The 23,460-nt window shown below is 37.4% G+C and overlaps 1 protein-coding gene across 1 annotated transcript in view; it reads right to left on the bottom strand.

Annotated features, from left to right (window-relative positions):
• The window catches only part of LOC132546029 (early estrogen-induced gene 1 protein-like), a 37,392-nt gene extending 14,029 nt beyond the window's left edge, over nucleotides 1-23,363 (bottom strand). The window contains exons 1-2 of the mRNA XM_060209724.1: nucleotides 22,813-23,363; nucleotides 3,349-3,469 (exon numbers count right to left, since the gene is read on the bottom strand). Of these exons, the coding sequence (XP_060065707.1) occupies nucleotides 3,349-3,469; nucleotides 22,813-22,961 (270 nt within the window). The 5' untranslated portion in view covers nucleotides 22,962-23,363. The remainder of the gene's footprint in view (nucleotides 1-3,348; nucleotides 3,470-22,812) is intronic.
• Nucleotides 23,364-23,460: the final 97 nt, after the last annotated feature.

Genomic DNA, 23,460 nt, shown 5'->3' with positions numbered 1-23,460 from the left:
CAAAGAAAACTTTTCCATGTAAAAATAGAAAAATAAGACACTGTTGAAAAGATGCCTTGTCATACCATATTAGCTACACATATATACCAGTCATTAGTAACACACAAAAGATATCATAACTGAAGATGGAGGTCACTCACTTGACAATTCCATTTTAGTAATACCACAGGGTGGATAAGATAATAGATATTAGTAAATAAGGTTAGCCTAATTGTTGATTTTCAGATCTACTCTTAGTTGACAATCTTACTCCCAAACACCTACCCAGGGACCACCTCATCCTATATCACTATAAGTCATTGCTCTCTAAACATCTACCCAGGGACCACCTCATCCTAATCACTGTAAGTCATTGTTCTCCAAACATCTACCCAGTCCTCATCCTACATCACTATAAGTCTCTCTCTAAACATCTACCCAGGGACCACCTCATCCTAATCACTGTAAGTCATTGTTCTCCAAACATCTACCCAGGGACCACCTCATCCTGATCACTGGAAGTCATTGCTCTCTAAACATCTACCCAGGGACCACCTCATCCTACATCACTATAAGTCATTGCTCTCTAAACATCTCCCCAGGGACCACCTCATCCTACATCACTAAAAGTCATTGCTCTCTAAACATCTACCCAGGGACCACCTCATCCTACATCACTATAAGTCATTGCTCTCTAAACATCTCCCCAGGGACCACCTCATCCTACATCACTATAAGTCATTGCTCTCTAAACATCTACCCAGGGACCACTTCATCCTACATCACTATAAGTCATTGCTCTCTAAACATCTACCCAGGGACCACCTCATCCTACATCACTATAAGTCATTGCTCTCTAAACATCTACCCAGGGACCACCTCATCCTACATCACTATAAGTCATTGCTCTCCAAATATCTACCCAGGGACCACTTCATCCTACATCACTATAAGTCATTGCTCTCTAAACATCTACCCAGGGACCACTTCATCCTAATCACTATAAGTCATTGCTCTCTAAACATCTACCCAGGGACCACCTCATCCTAATCACTATAAGTCATTGCTCTCTAAACATCTACCCAGGGACCACCTCATCCTAATCACTATAAGTCATTGCTCTCTAAACATCTACCCAGGGACCACCTCATCCTACATCATTATAAGTCATTGCTCTCCAAACATCTACCCAGGGACCACTTCATCCTACATCACTATAAGTCATTGCTCTCTAAACATCTACCCAGGGACCACTTCATCCTACATCACTATAAGTCATTGTTCTCCAAATATCTACCCAGGGACCACCTCATCCTATATCACTATAAGTCATTGCTCTCTAAACATCTACCCAGGGACCACTTCATCCTACATCACTATAAGTCATTGCTCTCTAAACATCTACCCAAGGACCACCTCATCCTTTATCACTATAAGTCATTACTCTCCAAATAGCAATCTCTTTCTGACTCCATCTAAATCCCTGTTTGTGACTCCCACTAACTCCCTGTTCGTGACTCCCACTAACTCCCTGATCGTGTCTCCCACTAACTCCCTGATCGTGACTCCCACTAACTCCCTGATTGTGACTCCATCTAACTCCCTGATCGTGACTCCCACTAACTCCCTGTTTGTGACTCCCACTGACTCCCTGATCGTGACTCCCACTAACTCCCTGATTGTGACTCCCACTAACTCCCTGATCGTGTCTCCCACTAACTCCCTGATCGTGACTCCCACTGACTCCCTGTTTGTGACTCCCACTGACTCCCTGATTGTGACTCCCACTAACTCCCTGATCGTGACTCCCACTACAATCACTTCCACAACATCCTTGTGCTTGATGTGGATGTAAATAATTTCAAATCAATCTGAAAATGACTAACGAGTTGACATTCTGAGATTGTAGTATATGTGTAACAAAGACTCCTGCCTTACTATTATACATATTGTGATATGGTGGAATTTTTTTCTGTTTATTGATTACAGCCAATATTATACATATTCAATGGATGGAGATCAGACTGATTATACAACATATCCAGACAATAGTGACTGCATACATAATATACATATTTAATGGTTGGTGACTGAACAATATAAATACCAGGTATTTGTGTATTCAGAGTATGTTGACCTTTTATCTTCATTCTCCTGTTTGGATGGAGAAAATACATCCATACCGCTCTTGTAAATACATGTAAACTGTAAATGGAGACACAATATATCATAAATACTTACCTTTGGACAGAGATGTGACATTTATACTCCTTCAATGACCACAGAAAAGCATTGTACAACATACTGTACTTCATACTTACTTACCCTTTGGACAGAGAAGCGACATTTATAATCATCCAAATACATAGAACAAGAGGCCCATATGGCCTACATCACTCATCTGACTTTGGTTGAAATTCTTTTTTTTTTTTCAAATTAACGGTAAGGAAATTCAAAATGTTTATAAATAATCCTGCACCAGCTTCCACCCCTCTGCCCCCAAGGGGACAGCAAAACCATTTATACAAATGTCCAAAAATACTACAGACAAAACTGGGCCTGAGTTCAGCTATTCATGAAGAATTATACAGAAAATGGCCCTATTTCCATTATTGGGTCCTGCCCTAAAAGGCCATGGCCTACTGTTTATACAAAATTGATTACCTTTCTGCCTAGGATGCTTCTGACAAAATTGCCCAAGGGTGTAAGCTCCATTGTTTATATGAAACTTATTCTCCTTTAGCCAATGATGTCTTAAACCCAAATTATGACATAGAAGAAGGATTTTAAAGAATTTTTCCTATTGGGCCATGCTCCTCCTGCCATAGGGGGCCTAGTTCAACTCTTTATACAAAAGAAGAAGATTCTTAAAAAATATGCTAAATTTCCCCTTTTATGCCCCATCCCTCAGGCCACAAGGGATGTCCATCATTTATTAAAAATTGAGTCCCCTTCTGCCGAATCTGGTCCAAACCTGCTTAGTTATTCATGAACAGTAGTATTTTAAAGAAATTAAAAATTTAGACAGACAGGCAACAGACACTGTGGTACAGCATAAGCTCACCTTTGTCCTACTGATCAGGTGAGCTAAAAAGCACTGAACTCCTGCTTTCATACATACTTACTCTTCAGACAGAGATGTGAAATTTACTCTTGTCAAGAGATGTAGAAAAAACATTAAAACACCTTCCATCATACATATACTTACCCTTTGGACAGAGATGTGAAATTTACACTCATCCAGAGACACCTATAAACATTGAACACCCTCCTTCATACATATACGTACCCTTCCGACAGAGATGTGAAATTTACACTCGTCCAAAGACACATAAAACATTGAACACCTTCCTTCATACATATACTTACCCTTCGGACAGAGATGCGACATTTACACTCGTCCAATGACCCAGTATTAGCGTTGGCAGTCATCTTACACTGGAAACTAAAGGGAGCCTTCCACTTCACACAGTTGTTGATGATGTCCTGCCTACAATTAACAACAATCATTACTTAGCATAGAAATTACCAGAAACATTTGTTAAAGTGGATAAAATACTTGTAAACTCTCCTAAACAGGAAGAAATACCGGAAATATTTGATTTTTTTAAGAGGGATGAAGTACCGATGAAGTTAGTTAAACGGTAATATCAGATTTATAATGTGAGGAAATTTAGATTAAGTGCAAATTTATTTCTAAAACAAAATAGCAGCAGTTCTCCAATATCATTAATATCATAACTTTATTAGTATGATAAAATTCTCATAGTTTTTTGTGAAATAACATATCCCTTATACATGACTGTAAAAATTACCACTAATTCATTAGAATGATAAAACATGGTGAAATATCTGCGAATGTAAAGGTGAAGGAAGACCTATAACAGTTTAGTATAATTGTTTTATCAGTCTGTAAAGGTCATCACAACACTGGTAGAAGATTAGGGCCATTTCCTACAACTCATTAAAGGTAACGCCCATACATCAGATTCCATGTATACAGAAGATGAAGCTATAGTCACATGGAATTTCACATATGCAATGTTAGGAGGAAATTTCTATAGGTAATTGTTGAGTGCATAAAAATAAACCCATTATATTATATGCATCAATTTGGGTGATATAAAAGTGAGCTGCTCTGGTTTCTCCTCTGACAGCTGACTATCTGACACTCTGCCAACATGGCCAATGATAAGTTCAAAGAAATCCTTCTCTGACCTGCTGTATGTAAAAGTACTTAAACATTGCTGGCATTTCATGTATCTGTGGTATAAATGTTGTATCTAAGCTCTACTCAATAAGATCAGTCACTCTAATTACCTGTACACAACATAGTCTCTCCTTTAATGTAAACATTAGCCATCTGCTTTTCACAGCAGGTTTTGAAAATAATGATATCCAACCCAACCAAAGATTGGTAGCTGTGGTGGATTCAAGGGAGATTAACCTGTGGTGAAACTGATGATTTGGCTTTATAAGCATTCTTATCAAAATAGAACACATCTACTAAGAACGAACAAACCCTGTGGCTACACCTAAATAACTAACAGTAGGACAGGCACCACAATAACCCTACAGTAGCACAGGCACCACAATAACCCTACAGTAGCACAGGCACCACAATAACCCTACAGTAGCACAGGCACCACAATAACCCTACAGTAGCACAGGCACCACAATAACCCTACAGTAGCACAGGCACCACAATAACCCTACAGTAGCACAGGCACCACAATAACCCTACAGGAGGACTGGCACCTTAATAACCCTACAATAGAACAGACACCTCAATAACCCTATAGTAGGACTGGCACCTTAATAACCCTACAATAGAACAGACACCTCAATAACCCTATAGTAGGAAAGACACCTCAATACCCCTACGGTAGGACAGGTACCACAATTACCCTACAGGAAGACTGGCACCTCAATAACCCTACAACAGAACAGGCCCCTCAACTACCCTAAGGAGGACAGGCACTACAATAACAGCACCACAAACCTTACAGGAGACTAGATATGTTGGTGTTAGGAATGTCCCCACCAGCAAGCAATGAGAGGCACATTATCGAACCTTTTTGATGCTATTGGTTTATCAAGATCAAGATTTTCCAGGTTGTGTCATATATTGGTCAACCCAGGTAGATGACCACAGTTAATTCATAGCTGACTTGGTACAAACTTCATATCTTCAGAATTCTTTTTTCCAAATTTCAGTTTAATATGTTCATCCATCAAAGAGTAAATGAACAGAAAGTAAATGATGATAGAATGATGGCCTGGGGCAACAACACTGTATGTCCCAGCCATAAGCAGTCTCTGATCCACGATGAATAAGACAAGAGGTCTCTGATATTTCTAGTCAAATCTCTGGCAATGTTTCTGTAATACAGAGAATTCCTCCCCTTGTCTATAGAGTAATTAGTGTACGAGTATGACCTTACATAAGTAGCTGTCGTTAAAGACATCTTTCATCAGGCACAGACTACTGTCTTCTTATACAGCAGCATTACAAAAACTATAGGAACAGATCTCTTAAGGAAGTGGACCTCATCAGCGCCTACCCTGCCTAATTGAGTCAGATTCCATCGGTGAACATCTAAGTAATTAATGGAGTGCTGCCTGGTATAATTACAGTCTCTCTGTATAGCCACTTCAGTAAAGTAAGGTTCCCTGACACAGAGTAAGCTACTGTAACAGGACATTGTGGTCTCCCACCTGTACAGTGGCAAATCTGTATATAAGCTTGATTTTAGATACTGTAAATATTATTATTGTTGTACGAAGGCAAGATCAAACAGTTATTTACGGATGTCCTGTAACCGTAGAACAGGATGTACAAGCGCAATCCACAAGGCCAGTCAGTGTACATGTTTTGTCTTTATAGATCATACCTGTAGCCTCTGGAAGGATCTATCAGACTTTCCTTTACACTAAAACTTGACACAATTATGTGGTGTTGGATTGCTTGTCCACCCCAAGTAATACTTGTACAACATAATTAATTTGTATTGTCTGACCTCTGCAGACAACAGTGACATCGTAGCTATCATAATACCTAGAGGTACATAGGACTGCAGCAGGAAACTCTGCAGTTTATTTGTGCAGAGGTGTATGCATGTCTTGGTAAGGAATGTTGATGATGACACATTGCACTTGGACCATTAAGTTGTTGTGAGATGACTGTGTCTACATTTTTTATGTCAGTCCTTGTGAAAGAATGTGTCAGAGAGTCAGTTATGCAGATAATATCACCTCTTGCCAAGATATTGTCAAAAAATACAATCTACAAGATTGTAAATGAAATAAGATGATGTGTGGATGACAAATTATTGAGTTTTTATCTTTACTGATATGTCCCTTTGATCCTATAGTACTACATAAAGCACCTGAATCCTTATTGTTCTAAAATTAACACTAATCCCTATTACACAACGATGAGTACTGAATCACTTTACTATAAGCACCTACATCCCAGTTACACAAAGATGAACACCCTGATAACTTTAATATAAGGATGAACACTGCATCTATATTATACTAAGATGAACACCAAGATCCCTATAATACTAAGGTGAAAACCTGGATCCCTATCACACAAAGATGAACACCTAGATAACTTTAATATAAGGATGAACACTGGATCTCTATTATACTTAGATGAACACCAAGATCCCTATAATACTAAGGTGAAAACCTGGATCCCTATCACACAAAGATGAACACCTAGATCACATTTTTGTACTAAGTTGAACATCTGGATCTCTTTTGTTCTAAGGTGAACTCCCAGATTAGCCCTTTTGACAGAGTCAGCTATGCATGTGACACAGAGTCAGCTGTATATGTGACAGAGAGTCTGCTATATATGTGACAGAGAGTCCACTATGTATGTGACAGGAAGTCTGCTATGTATGTGACTGGGAGTCAGCTATGTATGTGACTGGGAGTCAGCTATGTATGTGACTGGGAGTCAGCTATGTATGTGACAGAAAGTCAGCTATGTATGTGACATAGATTCTGCTTTATATGTGACAGAGAGTCTGCTATGTATGTAACACATAGTCAGCTATGCATGTGACACAGAGTCAGCTGTATATGTGACAGAGAGTCTGCTATATATGTGACAGAGAGTCCACTATGTATGTGACAGGAAGTCTGCTATGTATGTGACTGGGAGTCAGCTATGTATGTGACAGAAAGTCAGCTATGTATGTGACAGAGAGTCTGCTATGAATGTGACAGAGAGTCAGCTGTATATGTGACAGAGAATCAGCTATATATGTGACAGAGAGTCTGTTGTATATGTGACAGAGAGTCCATTATGTATGTGACAGGAAGTCTGCTATGTATGTGACTGGGAGTCAGCTATGTATGTGATACAGAGTCAACTATGTATGTGACACAGAGTCAGCTATGTATGTGACAGAGAGTCAGCTGTATATGTGACAGAGAGTCAGCTATGTATGTGACAGAGAGTCAGCTATGTATGTGATACAGAGTCAACTATGTATGTGACAGAGAGTCAGCTGTATATGTGACAGAGAGTCAGCTATGTATGTGACAGAGAGTCAGCTATGTATGTGATACAGAGTCAGCTGTTTATGTGACAGAGAGTCAGCTATGTATGTGACAGAGAGTCAGCTATGTATGTGATACAGAGTCAGCTATGTATGTGACAGAGAGTCAGCTGTTTATGTGACAGAGAGTCAGCTGTATATGTGACAGAGAGTCAGCTATGTATGTGACAGAGAGTCAGCTATGTATGTGACAGAGAGTCAGCTATGTATGTGACAGAAAGTCAGCTGTATATGTGACAGAGAGTCAGCTGTGTATGTGACAGAGAGTCAGCTGTATATGTGACAGAGAGTCAGCTATGTATGTGACAGAGAGTCAGCTATGTATGTGACAGAAAGTCAGCTGTATATGTGACAGAGAGTCAGCTGTGTATGTGACAGAGAGTCAGCTGTGTATGTGACAGAGAGTCAGCTATGTATGTGACAGAGTCAGCTATGTATGTGACAGAGTCAGCTATGGTTTTGTCAAAGATTCAGCTTTGTACCTGACAGAAAGTCACCTATGTACATTACAAAGAGTTAACTATGCTGATACTTGTCATGCCAAGATATTTTTAAAAGAAAATTTACCAGATTGATCCACATATAAGACATACCAAGAAATAAGCCGTACCCTTATTAACGATGTGGTAACCTTTATTTTGACCAAAGTTCATTGATATAACAGACAGATAGCCCTTTATTTTATTAATGTGTCTGAAAAATGTAAAATAGCAATTCTCGAACCAGTTTGGCTTGGGCGCCTTCAAAGATTGTCTACACACAGATATAGAGACTGACATTATGTACGGTTAACTTATCAATATCTCCATTGGTGTCTGCACTGGATCCCTATTGCACACATATAGGCACCTGGATCCTGTTTGAAATTCAAGGTAAATGAATCTTGCTTGATAAAGGTATTTGGTGTGCACCAATAGTTGGTACACCTGTACACTTTTAGATATGGTTGTGTCATGTAATGGTCTGATGATTGTAGGGCAGCAAAAAATTATTTAGTCTCAGCACATAAACTGGTGTCTCACACTTAAAATTTGTCATGTAAGTCGATACTTCAACGTTGATTATATATGTTTCCTGAATGTCTATCTCCACATTTACATAGAAGGCACCTAGTCTCCACCTATCCCTTCTGAATCAGGCTCAGAGTTTCTGTCTATCCATTCGGAAGGCTTTGAGTCTCCACCTATCTCCCCAGAATCAGGCTTTGAATCTCCACCTATCTCCCCAGAATCAGGCTTTGAATCTCCACCTATCTCCCCAGAATCAGGCTTTGAGTCACCACTTATCTCCTCAGAATCAGGCTTTGAGTCTCCACCTATCTCCTAAGAATCAAGCTTTGAGTCTCCACCTATCTCCTCAGAATCAGGCTTTGAGTCTCTACCTATCTCCTAAGAATCAAGCTTTGAGTCTCTACCTATCTCCTAAGAATCAGGCTTTGAGTCTCCACCTATCTCCTCAGAATCAGGCTTTGAGTCTCTACCTATCTCCTAAGAATCAGGCTTTGAGTCTCTACCTATCTCCTAAGAATCAAGCTTTGAGTCTCTACCTATCTCCTAAGAATCAAGCTTTGAGTCTCTACCTATCTCCTAAGAATCAGGCTTTGAGTCTCTACCTATCTCCTAAGAATCAAGCTTTGAGTCTCCATCTATCTCCCCAGAATCTGGCTTTGAGTCTCCACCTATCTCCTAAGAATCAAGCTTTGAGTCTCTACCTATCTCCTAAGAATCAGGCTTTGAGTCTCTACCTTTCTCCTCAAGATAAGCCTGTATGGTGCAGCTTAGTAACAGTATATAATTCAGGTTTGAGTATTGTATAGTAGATGTTGGCTAGGAAAGTATATTAATTGTTTAGGACCTCTCATGCATACAGTATAGCATCAAAGGATCCTTATATAAAAGACCTTCATAGCTAGTGGTCTTTATTGATCCCTGTAGAGCATTTCTGCCAATCAGGTATAGATGTTTAAGCAGACAATGTGACCACGGCTCCAGAAACAGGCTAGAAAACATACTGTGCAAAGGTAAACAGTTACATTAACTCATTGCCATGTAGACATTCCATACAGGTAACAAAAATGAAGGACATTCACACAAAAAGTCAATAAGTTCGTAACACACAGGTGGTCATTATAGACATGTAGTCATACCAAGTGGCTGCTTTAGAAAGGCAATCATCACACACATAATAAACAAATGATCACTATAGGCAGGTAGTCGTGACAAACAAATGATCACTACAGGGAGGTAGTCGTGACAAACAAATGATCACTATAGGCAGTGTAGTTGAGACAAACAAGTGGTCACTTTAGGCAGGTAGTCCTAACAATCAAGTGGTCACAATAAACAGGTATTTGTGACCATTGGTCACTAAATCAGGTAGTCATAACAAACAAGTGGTCACTATGAACAGGTAGTCATGACAAACAAGTGGTCACTATAAAAAAGTGGTCACTACAAACAGGTAGTCATGACAAACAAGAGGTCATTAGGTAGCCAATGATATCATTAAGAGTGGTCACCATAGGTAAAGATGAAACAATTATGTTTAAGTGTTCATGTAAGACAGGTGATAAGTCAGCTGACACCAACTAATGTGACATTAGATGTTGAGAGAATGAGAATGTTTTGCCCTTTGTGTGGGTAGGGAAAGACATTAAGTAAAATCCAAGTTCTAATATTGATCATGTTATATATTACATCTCTACTGCAGTTATCACTACGAACTTTAATAGTCTAAAGACAGAGACAGAAACATAGATGGAAGGATAAGGTGATATTCCCTACACTCATAGAATATAATGAGTGCTAAGGTATTTTTAAAATATAGTTACAGGTAATTAGGTCTGTATCTGAAATCTATGTAGATCTTCAGGAGCTAAACTCTACCAACAACATCAGGAACAAGCTACAACATCAGCTTTACACTCACTCGCTGAATACTAATTAACATTCAATATTTATGTACAGCTGAAGGATACTTGACTATTTTACACTTCAACATAGAAAAGTGTATTTGTATAATTACAACTGCAGTCACAAAATCTAAGATATTTATCTACCAGGTAAGTGCTATCCATCTACCTTCAAATCATATATCAGAACTTTTTGAAAATAAATTCATTTTTAGTTTGATTATGCACTGTGTTGAATTATTTATTAAAGGGTGTGTGATCAGAGTTGTGTTAATATAGATCAATCAAAGGTCGCATGATCTCATCTTAAAACAGTGTTACTCAGCCTGACTACAAGGCCGAGAACTGAAAACAAGACTGTTTGTTGTCATATTGCCAAGCAATCAGACACCATGTCAACATACTGACCACAAATACATTGACAGATATCATCTATCAGATTAATTAATTTCATTGATATTTTTAAAATTTCATCAGATCACACAATATCAGTGTTGGTTTTCAATGCCTGTAGAAACTGTAAATACACAAGTCCCTTCATATCATCAATTTATTTTGGAAGTTATCAGCAGAGTTTTCATAGTAAGAAACACACACGACAAGTAAAGATAATCATAGTCAATATATGTTGGTGTCATGATTCCCTGAAAGACACAGGGTAAGGTGCATCCCAGGATTTCATGAAGAGATGTGTTATTGGATCAGCTTGAGAAGGGTTGGATCAGGCTAGCTAATCTAGCTTATGCACAGACAGCTGACTGAAAATTACAGGCTCAATTTAGATGTCTGCATGTTTAACAGGTTATATTAATTAACACAGATATGAACAGTAAAAGTCATGAGAAAGAGGACACCAACTGAGTTGGCTATTCTATTGATACATGATAAGAGAGTAAGTGATGGAAACACCCAACACCACACACTCCTTGACCTATTCCTTTGTTGAGTGTGTGACTTTTTCAGGATATGAAGGGCAAAAAGCCCATTATGTCAGCCTTGCTGGTCTGATCAACTCTACTAGAACTGAGTAGGTCAAGGTGAATCAGCTGTACCTCTGTGACCTTGTATTATAATGTCTCAGATCATTTTACAACACAGTCATCAAACCTCTGACAGTGCCCTTATTTTTGGCCACTTCCTCACTGTAAATCATCATATCATTTAAAACACCACCATCATCAGACATCATTGCTTTGATTCTAACAGAATCCTTATCTAGCATCATCTCCATCTTCCATTTTAGTTTTAGCATTATCTGACACAAACAGCATCCACTCCAAGACCATCATGTTATGTTATCTTGTTATCTAGTACCAGCACTCATCACATTGTCCATATCTTATTTTTCATCTCCAACATTTCACACTCTCTAAATCTACTTCATCTAACTCTTCATCTAACCTGATCAGCTGGAATTGTTTAATATGATTATCATACAGTATCATTTACCATATAATTATCAAAATGACTTCAGGGTCCTAATGATTACTGTTGAGTCTACTTTCAAGCCTGATGCCAGCCTACCCATGAGTTAACTCTTTAATCCTAATACCAGACTACTGTTGAGTCTACTTTCAGGCCTGATGCCAGCCTACCCATGAGTCAACTCTTTAATCCTAATACCAGACTACTGTTGAGTCTACTTTCAGGCCTGATGCCAGCCTACCCATGAGTCAACTCTTTAATCCTAATACCAGACTACTGTTGAGTCTACTTTCAGGCCTGATGCCAGCCTACCCATCAATCCTAATACTAGAGTCCTAACTCTTTTAATCCTAATACCAGACTACTGTTGAGTCTACTTTCAGGCCTGATGCCAGCCTACCCATGAGTCAACTCTTCAATCCTAATACTAGACTACTGTTGAGTCTACTTTCAAGCCTGGCCCCAGCCTATCCATGAGTCTACTGTTTAATCCTAATACCAGACTACTGTTGAGTCTACTTTCAGGCCTGATGCCAGCCTACCCATGAGTCAACTCTTTAATCCTAATACCAGACTACTGTTGAGTCTACTTTCAGGCCATGAGCCTACTGAGTCAACTCTTTAATCCTAATACCAGACTACTGTTGAGTCTACTTTCAGGCCTGATGCCAGCCTACCCATGAGTCAACTCTTTAATCCTAATACCAGACTACTGTTGAGTCTACTTTCAGGCCTGATGCCAGCCTACCCATGAGTCAACTCTTCAATCCTAATACTAGACTACTGTTGAGTCTACTTTCAAGCCTGGCCCCAGCCTATCCATGAGTCTACTGTTTAATCCTAATACCAGACTACTGTTGAGTCTACTTTCAGGCCTGATGCCAGCCTACCCATAGTCCTCTTCATGAGTCTACTGTTTAAGCCTAATACCAGTACTGTTGAGACTACCTGGCCCCAGCCTATCCATGAGTTGAGTCAGACTCTACTTTCAATCCTAATACTAGACTACTGTTGAGTCCTGAGCCTATCCATGCCAGCCTAATGTCACCATGAGTCTACTATTTAAGCCTAATGTCAGACTACTGTTGAGTCTACTTTCAAGCCTGGCCCCAGCCTATCCATGAGTCTACTGTTTAAGCCTAATACCAGACTACTGTTGAGTCTACTTTCAAGCCTGGCCCCAGCCTATCCATGAGTCTACTGTTTAAGCCTAATGTCAGACTACTGTTGAGTCTACTTTCAGGCCTGACGCCAGCCTAACCATGCGTCTACTGTTTAAGCCTAATGTCAGACTACTACTGGGTTTTTATTTATTTATTTATTCATTAAACCACAATACTATTGAGTCTAATACTGAAGCCTTTTGCCAGACTACTTTCGAGTAGTGTTTGTAAGCATAATTTTTCTCCTACCACATAATAAATTTTGTTTTTTAATCTATGTCTGGTACATATTATATATATATATATATGAAAGCTTATGCTTAACTCTTGTGTTTACAATAATTTTTTATAAATTTATAACTTGAGTTATCCAGTTTAGTGCATGTGTAGACAAACTGGATACTGCATGTACAGCCAAGCATTACAACACACTAATAAACATTGTATAGCTGACAACTCATGATCCAATGTTTCACATCATATTAATATTTAAATAAATTGTGTGTGACTGCATTTATATTGTTATATCACATGGATATTATTAGAAGTATGACTCAATAGATACACACTCCTACCAGGTAAATACAAAATAAGCCTAGTTTGATTTACTTCCTTTGTACTCTGTATATACCCAAGTTTACATTTGATAACATTTCTGTGTACAAGGGATATTCACAATGTCCAGTGATTTTTAAATAATTAGGACTCCTATAGACACACCATAATTTTGGGAGCTCGCTGCATCTCAGTAATGGAACTCCTTAAAATTTTAGAAATGGTGTTCCATAATTGCCTCATAAAATCCTACAAAGATGTTCTGGTTTCCACAGGCTCTCGGGTCTCTCCCACAGTATGGTCCCTTTCATCAAGCTTACTAAAGCAATTAACCTGATTCACAATGAATTGTGCTAAAATCAGTTTTAAAGCTTGAAATTTATAACCATTCTTTAAGACATTTTATAACTCTTCTGCTGTAGATCAATTCATTAATTATATTTCATATTTCTAAATATTGTAACTCTAAGCTAAAATTGTGTTTATTTGTAATGTTATTGATACTGTACATGTATGTTAGAGGAGGGCTCAATATACAATCAACATGTCAGGAAGCTAGGCTTTATTATCAGATTATAGTGAAATATTAACAAAGAAGTACTAATCTTTCATAACAAAATCATTATGCTTTAAGTCCTCTGGAATGTTGTAGCTTGTAAGTGAATGATATTCAGTACCAAGTTCAAAATGTTTATCTGACCAGTTGGAAATTTTAAGTTTATTTATAGTTTTGATCAGAAACTACAGTCAAATATTTACTTTCCATCTGACTGACTAATTGGCATGATTTGATAAGTTTTATTTACAGATGTGATAAGAAAATACAATACACATGTTTACCTGTCATTTAGCTACTGATTTACCTGGTTTCTGGATAGGAATGTGATGGTAATCTGATTACAATGTAATATACATAGTGTGTATGTAATGTATGACCTGTCTGATCCCAACAAAAGTATGTAAAGTATCACCACCACCGCCACCCAGTTCTCACAGCAGTACAACAAAGATACACCTGGTACACCTTGTGTACTCTTTTTTTAATTATGTCCCTTTAACAGTGTTGGGGATTGGATGGGAAAGGGGAGAGGGGATAACTACCTGCATCACCCAATGAAATTTCAAACTGTATCCATTCAATTACAGATAGTCTGGGTTGAGATGAGATGGGGAGCCCATGGAATGTGTGATCTATACAATCTACCAATCATAACAACCACTCAGTATCTAGGTCCTGGTTGGATTGTGGTGGAGAGTTTAAGTTAATTGTATATGCACTGTCTTAAACCAGCTGGAGTTGGGAGTATGAGTAGGGCTGAGGTTAGAAAAGGGGTAGTTATGGGTTTTGGGGCATGATCGGGGTATGATTGGGGTTAGGGCAGGGGATATGGGATGGGGTTATGAGTATGGTTGGGGTTGGGGGTATGTTTGGGTTTAAGAATGGGGGTATGGGTAGGGGTTGTAGGTATGGTTGGGTTTAGGGTAAGGGTATGGTTGAAGTTGGGGTATGGTTGGGGTTTGGGCAGAGGGATACTGGTGGGAGGCAGGGGGTAACATGTTGATAGCTACCAAATGGAACATGTATAATGAACAAATGAACAAAAAAGAATTAAGCATCTCAGCATGTTTGGGCCACCTGGGTAAGGGGAAGCTGTGTGACAGTTACCTATTGTCATAAAACCACCTGACAGCTATACAACTGTTGGTGTACCAGGCTGTGGTGTCACAGCTATGTAAACTCTTACAACACAATGATTTATCTGTTGGACTAGTGAATATGTGTTTTCAATTAAGCCGAATTCATAGACTATTAAATCTTTATGTATCAAATTAAATTACATAATCAACAAGAGAATCTGTGTATAAAATTAAATTATGTAAAACTGAATCTCTGTATATTCAATTATATGAAATTGAATAAGACATTATTTAGTAAATACAAGCAACAAATTGACAGACATATATATGATGTAAAGTATCAATTGAATTATCAAATCAGAGCAATATCAATTATGATTGCTTGACAGTCATGTACTTAATTTGTATAAGTTGTACAAATCTGTATTAACTAGCAGTGTTGAATCAATGACTCCGCTTTGGACCAGTTGTAAATGACGCCTTGATTTTCCCCTTATCCATAAAAATGCCTGACCTAGCAGTATTTCAAGGTCTTGCTGGTTTCCCACAGAGCAGCTGTATTCAGTAAATCTGTGTTTATGAAGATTGTTCATTACATTTTTTATTTTTGATAAAAATTCTTCAAAAGTTTACAAGAAGTACAGCTTGATTCAATATTGACATACCAATGTTGGCATTTAAAAGCCAGTAGTGTGGTTGTATGTTTGTATTAATAACTCTGAGGGTGGTTATGCTAATGTTTACTAGATGTTTATCATATTCAATCTTCCATGTGGATTAGTGGTTCCTGTAACATGTTAGGTAGCTAAGGTCCTGTTCAAGTTATCTATACGACTCCTCGTCTTCCACGTCTGATCAATGGTAATATCTCACACCACAGATACAGGTGTTACATTTCAAACGTTTTACTCGTCTTCTTTTTCATGAATCACAAAAGAGGATATTGTTTGAGAAAGGTCAGAATGTACTCTGTACACCTATGTACAGTTGTCTGGAGTGGGATTGGTTTAAGAGGTGAACCAAGTACAGGCTACGGTCAACAACGAGCACAAAGACCTACACAGGCACTTTATCACTATAATGATTTTGGGCTGTCTCTTAATTATTTTAGAACTTACAAACTATTCACCACCTTCATGACTGTACTACTCTTAAGAAACCAAATACCTAACTAAATTTTGATGGGAGGAACCAAAGGAATTATCATTATAGCTAAGAGGAGTTCCAAGACCTAAAAAAGATCACTGTAGGCATGGGGAGAGTAGGGGTTGGTTTGTACAATTAAACAGAAGTCTGAGAATCAGTTATTTATTCGAAAGAATAATTGAAAGCAGAGTCGTAGGTAACATAACCTTGAACCAGCTTTTTATCTTTAAACCTATTTAAATACATTATAGCAGATTGTGTCTGATCCAGTGAAGCAGAATGAATATAAATATACAGCTGAGTGGGTATTACATAGGGTAGACAGAGTACTTAACGACTTACAATACACAGCATTATAACAACCCTTGTTAAACAGTCAACCAACCTGAAGTCAATCAAATTTAAATCTGAGGTAAAATGACAAAATATAAAGAATAGCAACTTTAAATATCAGGTATAATAAAAATTGAATCTACATAATTATATCTATGAATAGAATTCAATGTACAACTTAGAAAGCTCCGTCAATGTCCTTCCCAACATAACAGTCCATGTACACTTGTGTCAGTTCCCCTTTCCCAATACCACAGCCGTTTCTTCTCAGTGAATGTTCCAAAATCCTCCAATATTATCTGTCGTTCCAACTCCCCCAATTCTAAAGCCTTTGTACTTCATGGCCCCTTCTCAAATCAATGATTTTCATGTTTCAAATCCCTATAAGTATCCTGATCTTTGGCATTTCCAAAATCCTCCAGCATTATTCGTCGTTCCAACTCCCCCAATTCTAAACCCTTTGTACTTCATGGCCCCTTCTTGAATCAACAATTTTCATGTTTCAGATCCCTGTAAGTATCATGATCTTTGGCATTTCTGTATCCTCTCAATCTTCCTCTGCCACTATTCCATAACCATAGTGTATAAGCGTCCTTCCCACATTCCACTATTTAGGTTTTTTAACTCCCCCTCCCTTCATTCTGGTTATCAATTGTCCATGCCAGGTACCACTGATACCAAAAACATCATGTTTCAGAGCCCTATGTATATCCCGAAGTATTATGACCTTTGGTGTCCCAACACCTACTACTCAATGACCATTGTGCTTCACTGTCCCCATCCCCACCCCACAACCATTGTGATTCAGTGTCCCCATCCCCATGCACTATTCCACAACCATTGTGTCTTAGTGCCTCCATCTCATGCACTACTCCATGTCTATTGTATTTCAATGCCTTGCCCCTCCTGGATAGGCATGTACACAACCAGACTTCCCAATTCAGTGTCCTTTCCCTACACATACAATGGGCATCAAATTGTAGTCTTCATTCTTGCATACCATGCCATTTGTGTGAGTTCCCCATTTCAATCACTGCTAACTGTCCTTCCCTCATTCCCAAACACACATACACTCACAATTTCCCCTCCACAATAAGTACAATAGTATTTGTAATGCTGACTGGTTATACACACAATATTATCACTGTACCTATATATATATCCTGCAGGTAGTTCTGATTTTATCTCTTTGTAATGATAATCATTAATCTTCATGAACCTCAAGGTCATGATGAAATTAATTTACTGATTTGTTCAAATAATTCAGGGATCTCAATGTCCTAGATTTTACTCCTGATAAGGTAAGATGTAAGATATAGAGGAAATCAATGAGGAACAATCAGTCAGTTTGTAGACCCTTCACACCAATAAACTTCAGGGTTAACAACAGGTAGAATTAGTCGATCACAGCCTCACAGTGACATATCTATAATGCCCCATACGCATATATCCTTCCACTAAATGATATTCTCAACTAGAATATTTTTATTTACAATAATGAAATCTGGAGTTTTTATCTGTTAATATGTATTTATTTATAAAGAATCAGATTCTGGTAGGTTCACAAGACTAATATAGTGTTGGCTTGAGTGATTTTATAAAACAATTATTGGTGACTTGGCCACTGTGTTGGCTCGAGGACTTCACCAAAACAATGGTGACTTGGCCACTGTGTTGGCTCGATTGACTTCAGCAAAACAATGGTGACTAGACCACTGTGCTGGCTCAAGGACTTCACCAAAACAATTGGTGACTTGGCCACTGTGTTGGCACAAGTGACTTCAGGAAAACAATGGTGACTAGGCCACTGTGTTGGCCTGAGTGACCTTACCAGAACAATGGTTACTTGGCCACTGTGGGTAACCTCACTAGAACAGCAATGACTGGACCACTGTGTTGACTTCAGTAAGTTCACTATTGAACTATCAGTCCACATGTACATTCCTATATAGATCTCTACAAAAACACTCATTTTTGTATAAGAATCAATGCACAAGTGGGATAACAAATGGCAGTTCCTGCATAATTAATGGTACCATTTCCTAAGGGAAAACAGCTTGTGTGCGACTCACTGTCATAAGGAGAGAAAAAAAATGACTCATTCATACTAAATGAAGTGTTCTGTTAGTAGTACTAGATAAATCAAGATTTTACTCAATTCTCTGTTGGATATGTACTTATAAGCCAAACCACATGTGTGAGTGAAGAATTTTCATTATTGATAATGGGTCAAATTCCCTTCTAACATTATATGGTAAGATTTTTCTCTCTTTTATAGACATTTCCCCAAAGTCAAATGGAAACATGTTCATGAATATACAATTTTATCATTAACAATCATGTTTAAATAAGAAACGAATATCAATGTTATTTTAAGAATATAACATGATCTTGTTTTAGTATTGGTAAAAGCTACCATGTTAATACTTCAACACACTGATAGTTTAAAATTTTTTGAGGAAGTGCAATTATTTTAAAATTAGTCGAAGTATTCCTTCCATGCTTATCATCAATAATCTAACAATGTCTTAAAATAACCCCTCCTCCCCCACTTGTAATAATAAGACATCATGTTTCTGTGATATGAGTGAGGTACACCACAAGTATTCTAATCACTACTACACATTATGTACCTTGCTAACATTTTGTCACTGACAATATCATACATGTTGACAGGAAGAGCTCCTATGTTTGTTTACAACTTATGTCTCTACATAAATGACTTTGTTTTTGATTATCTGTATCACAGTGCATCAACTCTGTATCAAAGTGTAAGAGAGAAAGTCATATCAGTATTCATCCTGTCATACTTTCTTCTAATTTTTTATCTACTTTCCTGAGAGCAAAATTTGAAATTCTGGAAATTTTATTGTTTGATCAGTTTCAAGATACACTTAGAGAAATTCAACTGTTTTTCTCAATAGTTTAAAATACAAATATAAGTAGTAAGATATAAGGTTATGACAAATAGTATTTTCTGTCAGTTCAGCTGTCGAACAGCAGCATTTCTTAATCTATTTGTACACCAACATCTTGTACTAATCTTGTATATATCAGATTCCGCAGCTCCCACTGACAAGTCTGATATCCAGCTGTGTGTCATAATTCACATAAACATCTCTTTATTTTCAGATACATAACACAATCTGAATTCCTTTTAGAATACGACTCACTGAAACAACAATGGCAACACACACCCTGTAATTCACTACCAAAAAACTGGTCCAACAGGTTAATGTTGCATATGATAAAGTGGGGGTTACATCTGTCCTAAGAATACTTAGCTGTTCAGTGGACCAACATAAACAACTTACCCTCCAGTTAACAACTGTGTCAAAAACGTACTTGGTCTGTATTCACAACTAGGGAAATTACAAAAAAAAAAAATCAAAAACAATAAATGGCATTAATTAAGTAAAACATCATGAATGATCAGCAGCACCAAACTGTTTCTGTCAAGCTTGGTGTCATCAGAATATGGTGCCAAAGATCGCACCAATTATTCTCACCCTTTTTCAGGCAGTAACTTTGCTTGTTTGGGTGTTCAGATACTTTATTTTTAAAATATCACATCCGGCCCAGGCATATCAAAAACTTCAACATTTTCCAAAATAAACCCAGCCTTTTGGCAGAAATACAAGATTTTTTTTATTTTGTTTAAATGCTCCACATTTATGAAAATGAAAAATCCTGTTGGTATCAGGAAATCACTAAAAAGTTCCAATATTTCATTAAAAACTTTTTACAGAGTAATATGCTAATATATGAAGATAATTAATGATGCAGTGTTCCATACATCAGTCTTTAATATTTAAATGTACATACAGCCAGCAAGTACATACATGTACTCATCAGCTTTATCAGAAACATTGCATACCTCAATTTGTGTGTAATTTTTTTTTTAATTATCTTCCATGCATCACAAGCTTATGGCAGGTGCTACTGGAAGCTCATTATTAAATATCATGTTGTGAAGATCCATATACTAAAATCAAGTGCCTTGGAAAGTATCCATTCCATTTCTACTTACTTCACCTTTCCAAGTACGCAAACACAGGATGATAAACCCCATGTAAATACTGCAGTTTCTTTATACTACTCAAATCCTTGACATTTTACAGGTATTAAACATTGTGTATGTAAATTACAAATTTTACAGACTTGCTTTTAAGTAAGTTTTAAACAATGTGTATATTTGAATTTCAAGTTTTACAGATTTTAGAAAGTTCAAAATACTATGTGTGGGAAACTACAAGTTTTACATCAGCACTGCATCATCAAATGTCAGTTGTGGTGAACCAGTATATCAGAGACCACCTATACTACTGATTACCACGTGCAGCCAAGCAGAAATACAATTTTAGTCCCTCATGTATACTGTGAGACTAGGAACTATAGAGAGTTGGTAAAAACATTTTCACACACTCTGAGACTAAGAACTACACATACGATTAGTAAATATAATTTCTGATACTGGGAACAATCACTTAGTGTGGATTTTGAACTACATGTATAACCAATTTCACACACTCTCTGAGACTTGGAATGATGTTCACCTTCAAGTTTATTATTATATACAATACCAGATTGGGAATAGTAGTTATCCAAATTAAGAACTCTTTTTAAATAAAGGTGATTTTAGACATGTCACTGGGGCAACATTAACTCTGTTACAATGAAGCAGACACGGTGGCAAATGTCAAACTACTGATTGTTGTTCTTTGATAAACTCATCACTGTCATATCTTCTCTGTATCATGTGTCCAATTTCGCTAGAAAAGTTACTATAAATAGAAAATTCAGGTGATCTTTCCTCGTTAACATTACAACAATAATAAACATAACAATAAAGAACAAATGTGTTGAAATTTGTTGCCTTCATTTTCACAAGCATTGAGGTACTCTTCCAGAATGAGAACATGTGTAGATGCTGAAATATCTTATTTAACCTGTTTCAGACACAGGCACATATTCCACTGTAAGACCTATGCTGTTTGCCCCCAAAATCCTGCAGTAAAGTGATGAGGGTGGACTCTTTTTAGCCCTACCCACAAGATCCAAGGAAAGCAGCTCATCTGTAATCATGATAACCCCTATTGCATACAATTAGGACTGCTAGAAATACCCAGACACAGTTTGCATTGAAAGGGTAACTGGGTTTGAAAAAGTGTATCCATGTACCCATAAAAAAATTGAAACAATACATATTTCATTTTGTCGCAAGTAAAACCTGATGGAATATAACATTCCACTCATTTGTTCTGATTTCTCACACCAAAGATGACAATTTATCTGTTTACAACAACAGGCAACATCGTCATGCTCATGCATGTATTTCTCAGGACTGTATTTCATTGCCAATACAGACACATGCATACAGGATCAAAATTCTAAACCTTTAACAACCTTAGATATTACTAATCTTTACAATTTTATATAGTCTCAGCTTGGGAACAAATTTTCATACAGTTTCTAACAATCTGTGACAGGGCAATACATACAACTAAAAAATTCGACAGATAATTAATTACATAAAATTTCATGGGTCTGGGAATTACATACAATATCATAATTTGAGGTTGTATCATTAAACAATTTCATCAGCACTAAGATGGGAGTAGTAAATTACTTCTACTTCTAGCCAGGAAACACAAGTAATTTCATACACTTGAATTTGCAACTGAATTCACTGGTTACATTGCCATCTACACATTTCCTTTCAGACTTACACAAAACCACATAATTTACATGTACTGTATGTGTGAATTCTTGTTTTCATTTATAGGTGCTATACAGCTAAATCTGATAAAAGAACAGTATAATCTCAGCACAAGTGTTGCAAGTTTTAGTGTTATCTATAACATTTGGATATATCTTGATAGTTTTGGGTAAATTTTGAGTAGTGTTGGGTAAGTTTAGGATATTTCATATATATCAATGTTTCATATCAAGGTTCTCTGTCTGAAAATAAAGGCTTGGCACAGTAACAGCCAGTTTTGGTTGGTGCAAACTGCTGATAAGGCATGTAAATAGTTTAGTAATTACAGGGGTATACAGTCTTCAATTCCTTTTACAGTATACTCACCTTTCAGACTGGCCTGCAAAGTTGCCACCATCCAGCAGTCGAATCTTTGCAAATAATATTCCACTAACATAAGGCACAGATGACAATTCCTCAATGCAAAAGTTTACATGGAACTTGAAACGCTTCTTTTTCATCATAAACGACATCATTTTTGAGATAATTTAACTAAATGTAAAGAAATCACACAACATTTTACAGATGAATAGGCCTAGTCGATCACTTTTCGTGATTGTTAACAACAGAAAAAGTCCACATGCAACAGACCCGGGGATTACCCGAACCTGAAAGTGAGTGATTTTACATGTCGAAAGAACAGCATTACAAATATCCCACGTCAAAGTTTTTCAAGTGCCATTCTGGTTGTCAAATATTCAATAAACGTAGCGACACTGGATGTAAGTCACATTCTGTAGCTCCACAAGGGGATATCCCCTTCCAGCTCTGTTGAAAAAGTTAGTCACCAGGTCTAACATTCTTCAATTTTGCATTCATGATATTTCGTGGGTGTTTTTCTTTCAAAGGTGTTTGCATTCATTCTGAAAATCTGCCAATACACACGATACACCCACACGCATGCGCATAAAGGATTATGTGCTGATTTCCGCTGTTTTTAGCCTTACAAGTTCAGTCGTAATCCATTGTAAACTA

The sequence above is a fragment of the Ylistrum balloti genome, unplaced genomic scaffold, assembly GCF_031769215.1.
Source record: "Ylistrum balloti isolate Yb309-2 unplaced genomic scaffold, AGI_CSIRO_Ybal_v1 Utg369874, whole genome shotgun sequence".
Lineage (NCBI taxonomy): Eukaryota > Metazoa > Mollusca > Bivalvia > Pectinida > Pectinidae > Ylistrum > Ylistrum balloti.
Note: the sequence above shows the minus strand (reverse complement) of the source record. Positions and strands in the feature narration are given on the sequence as shown.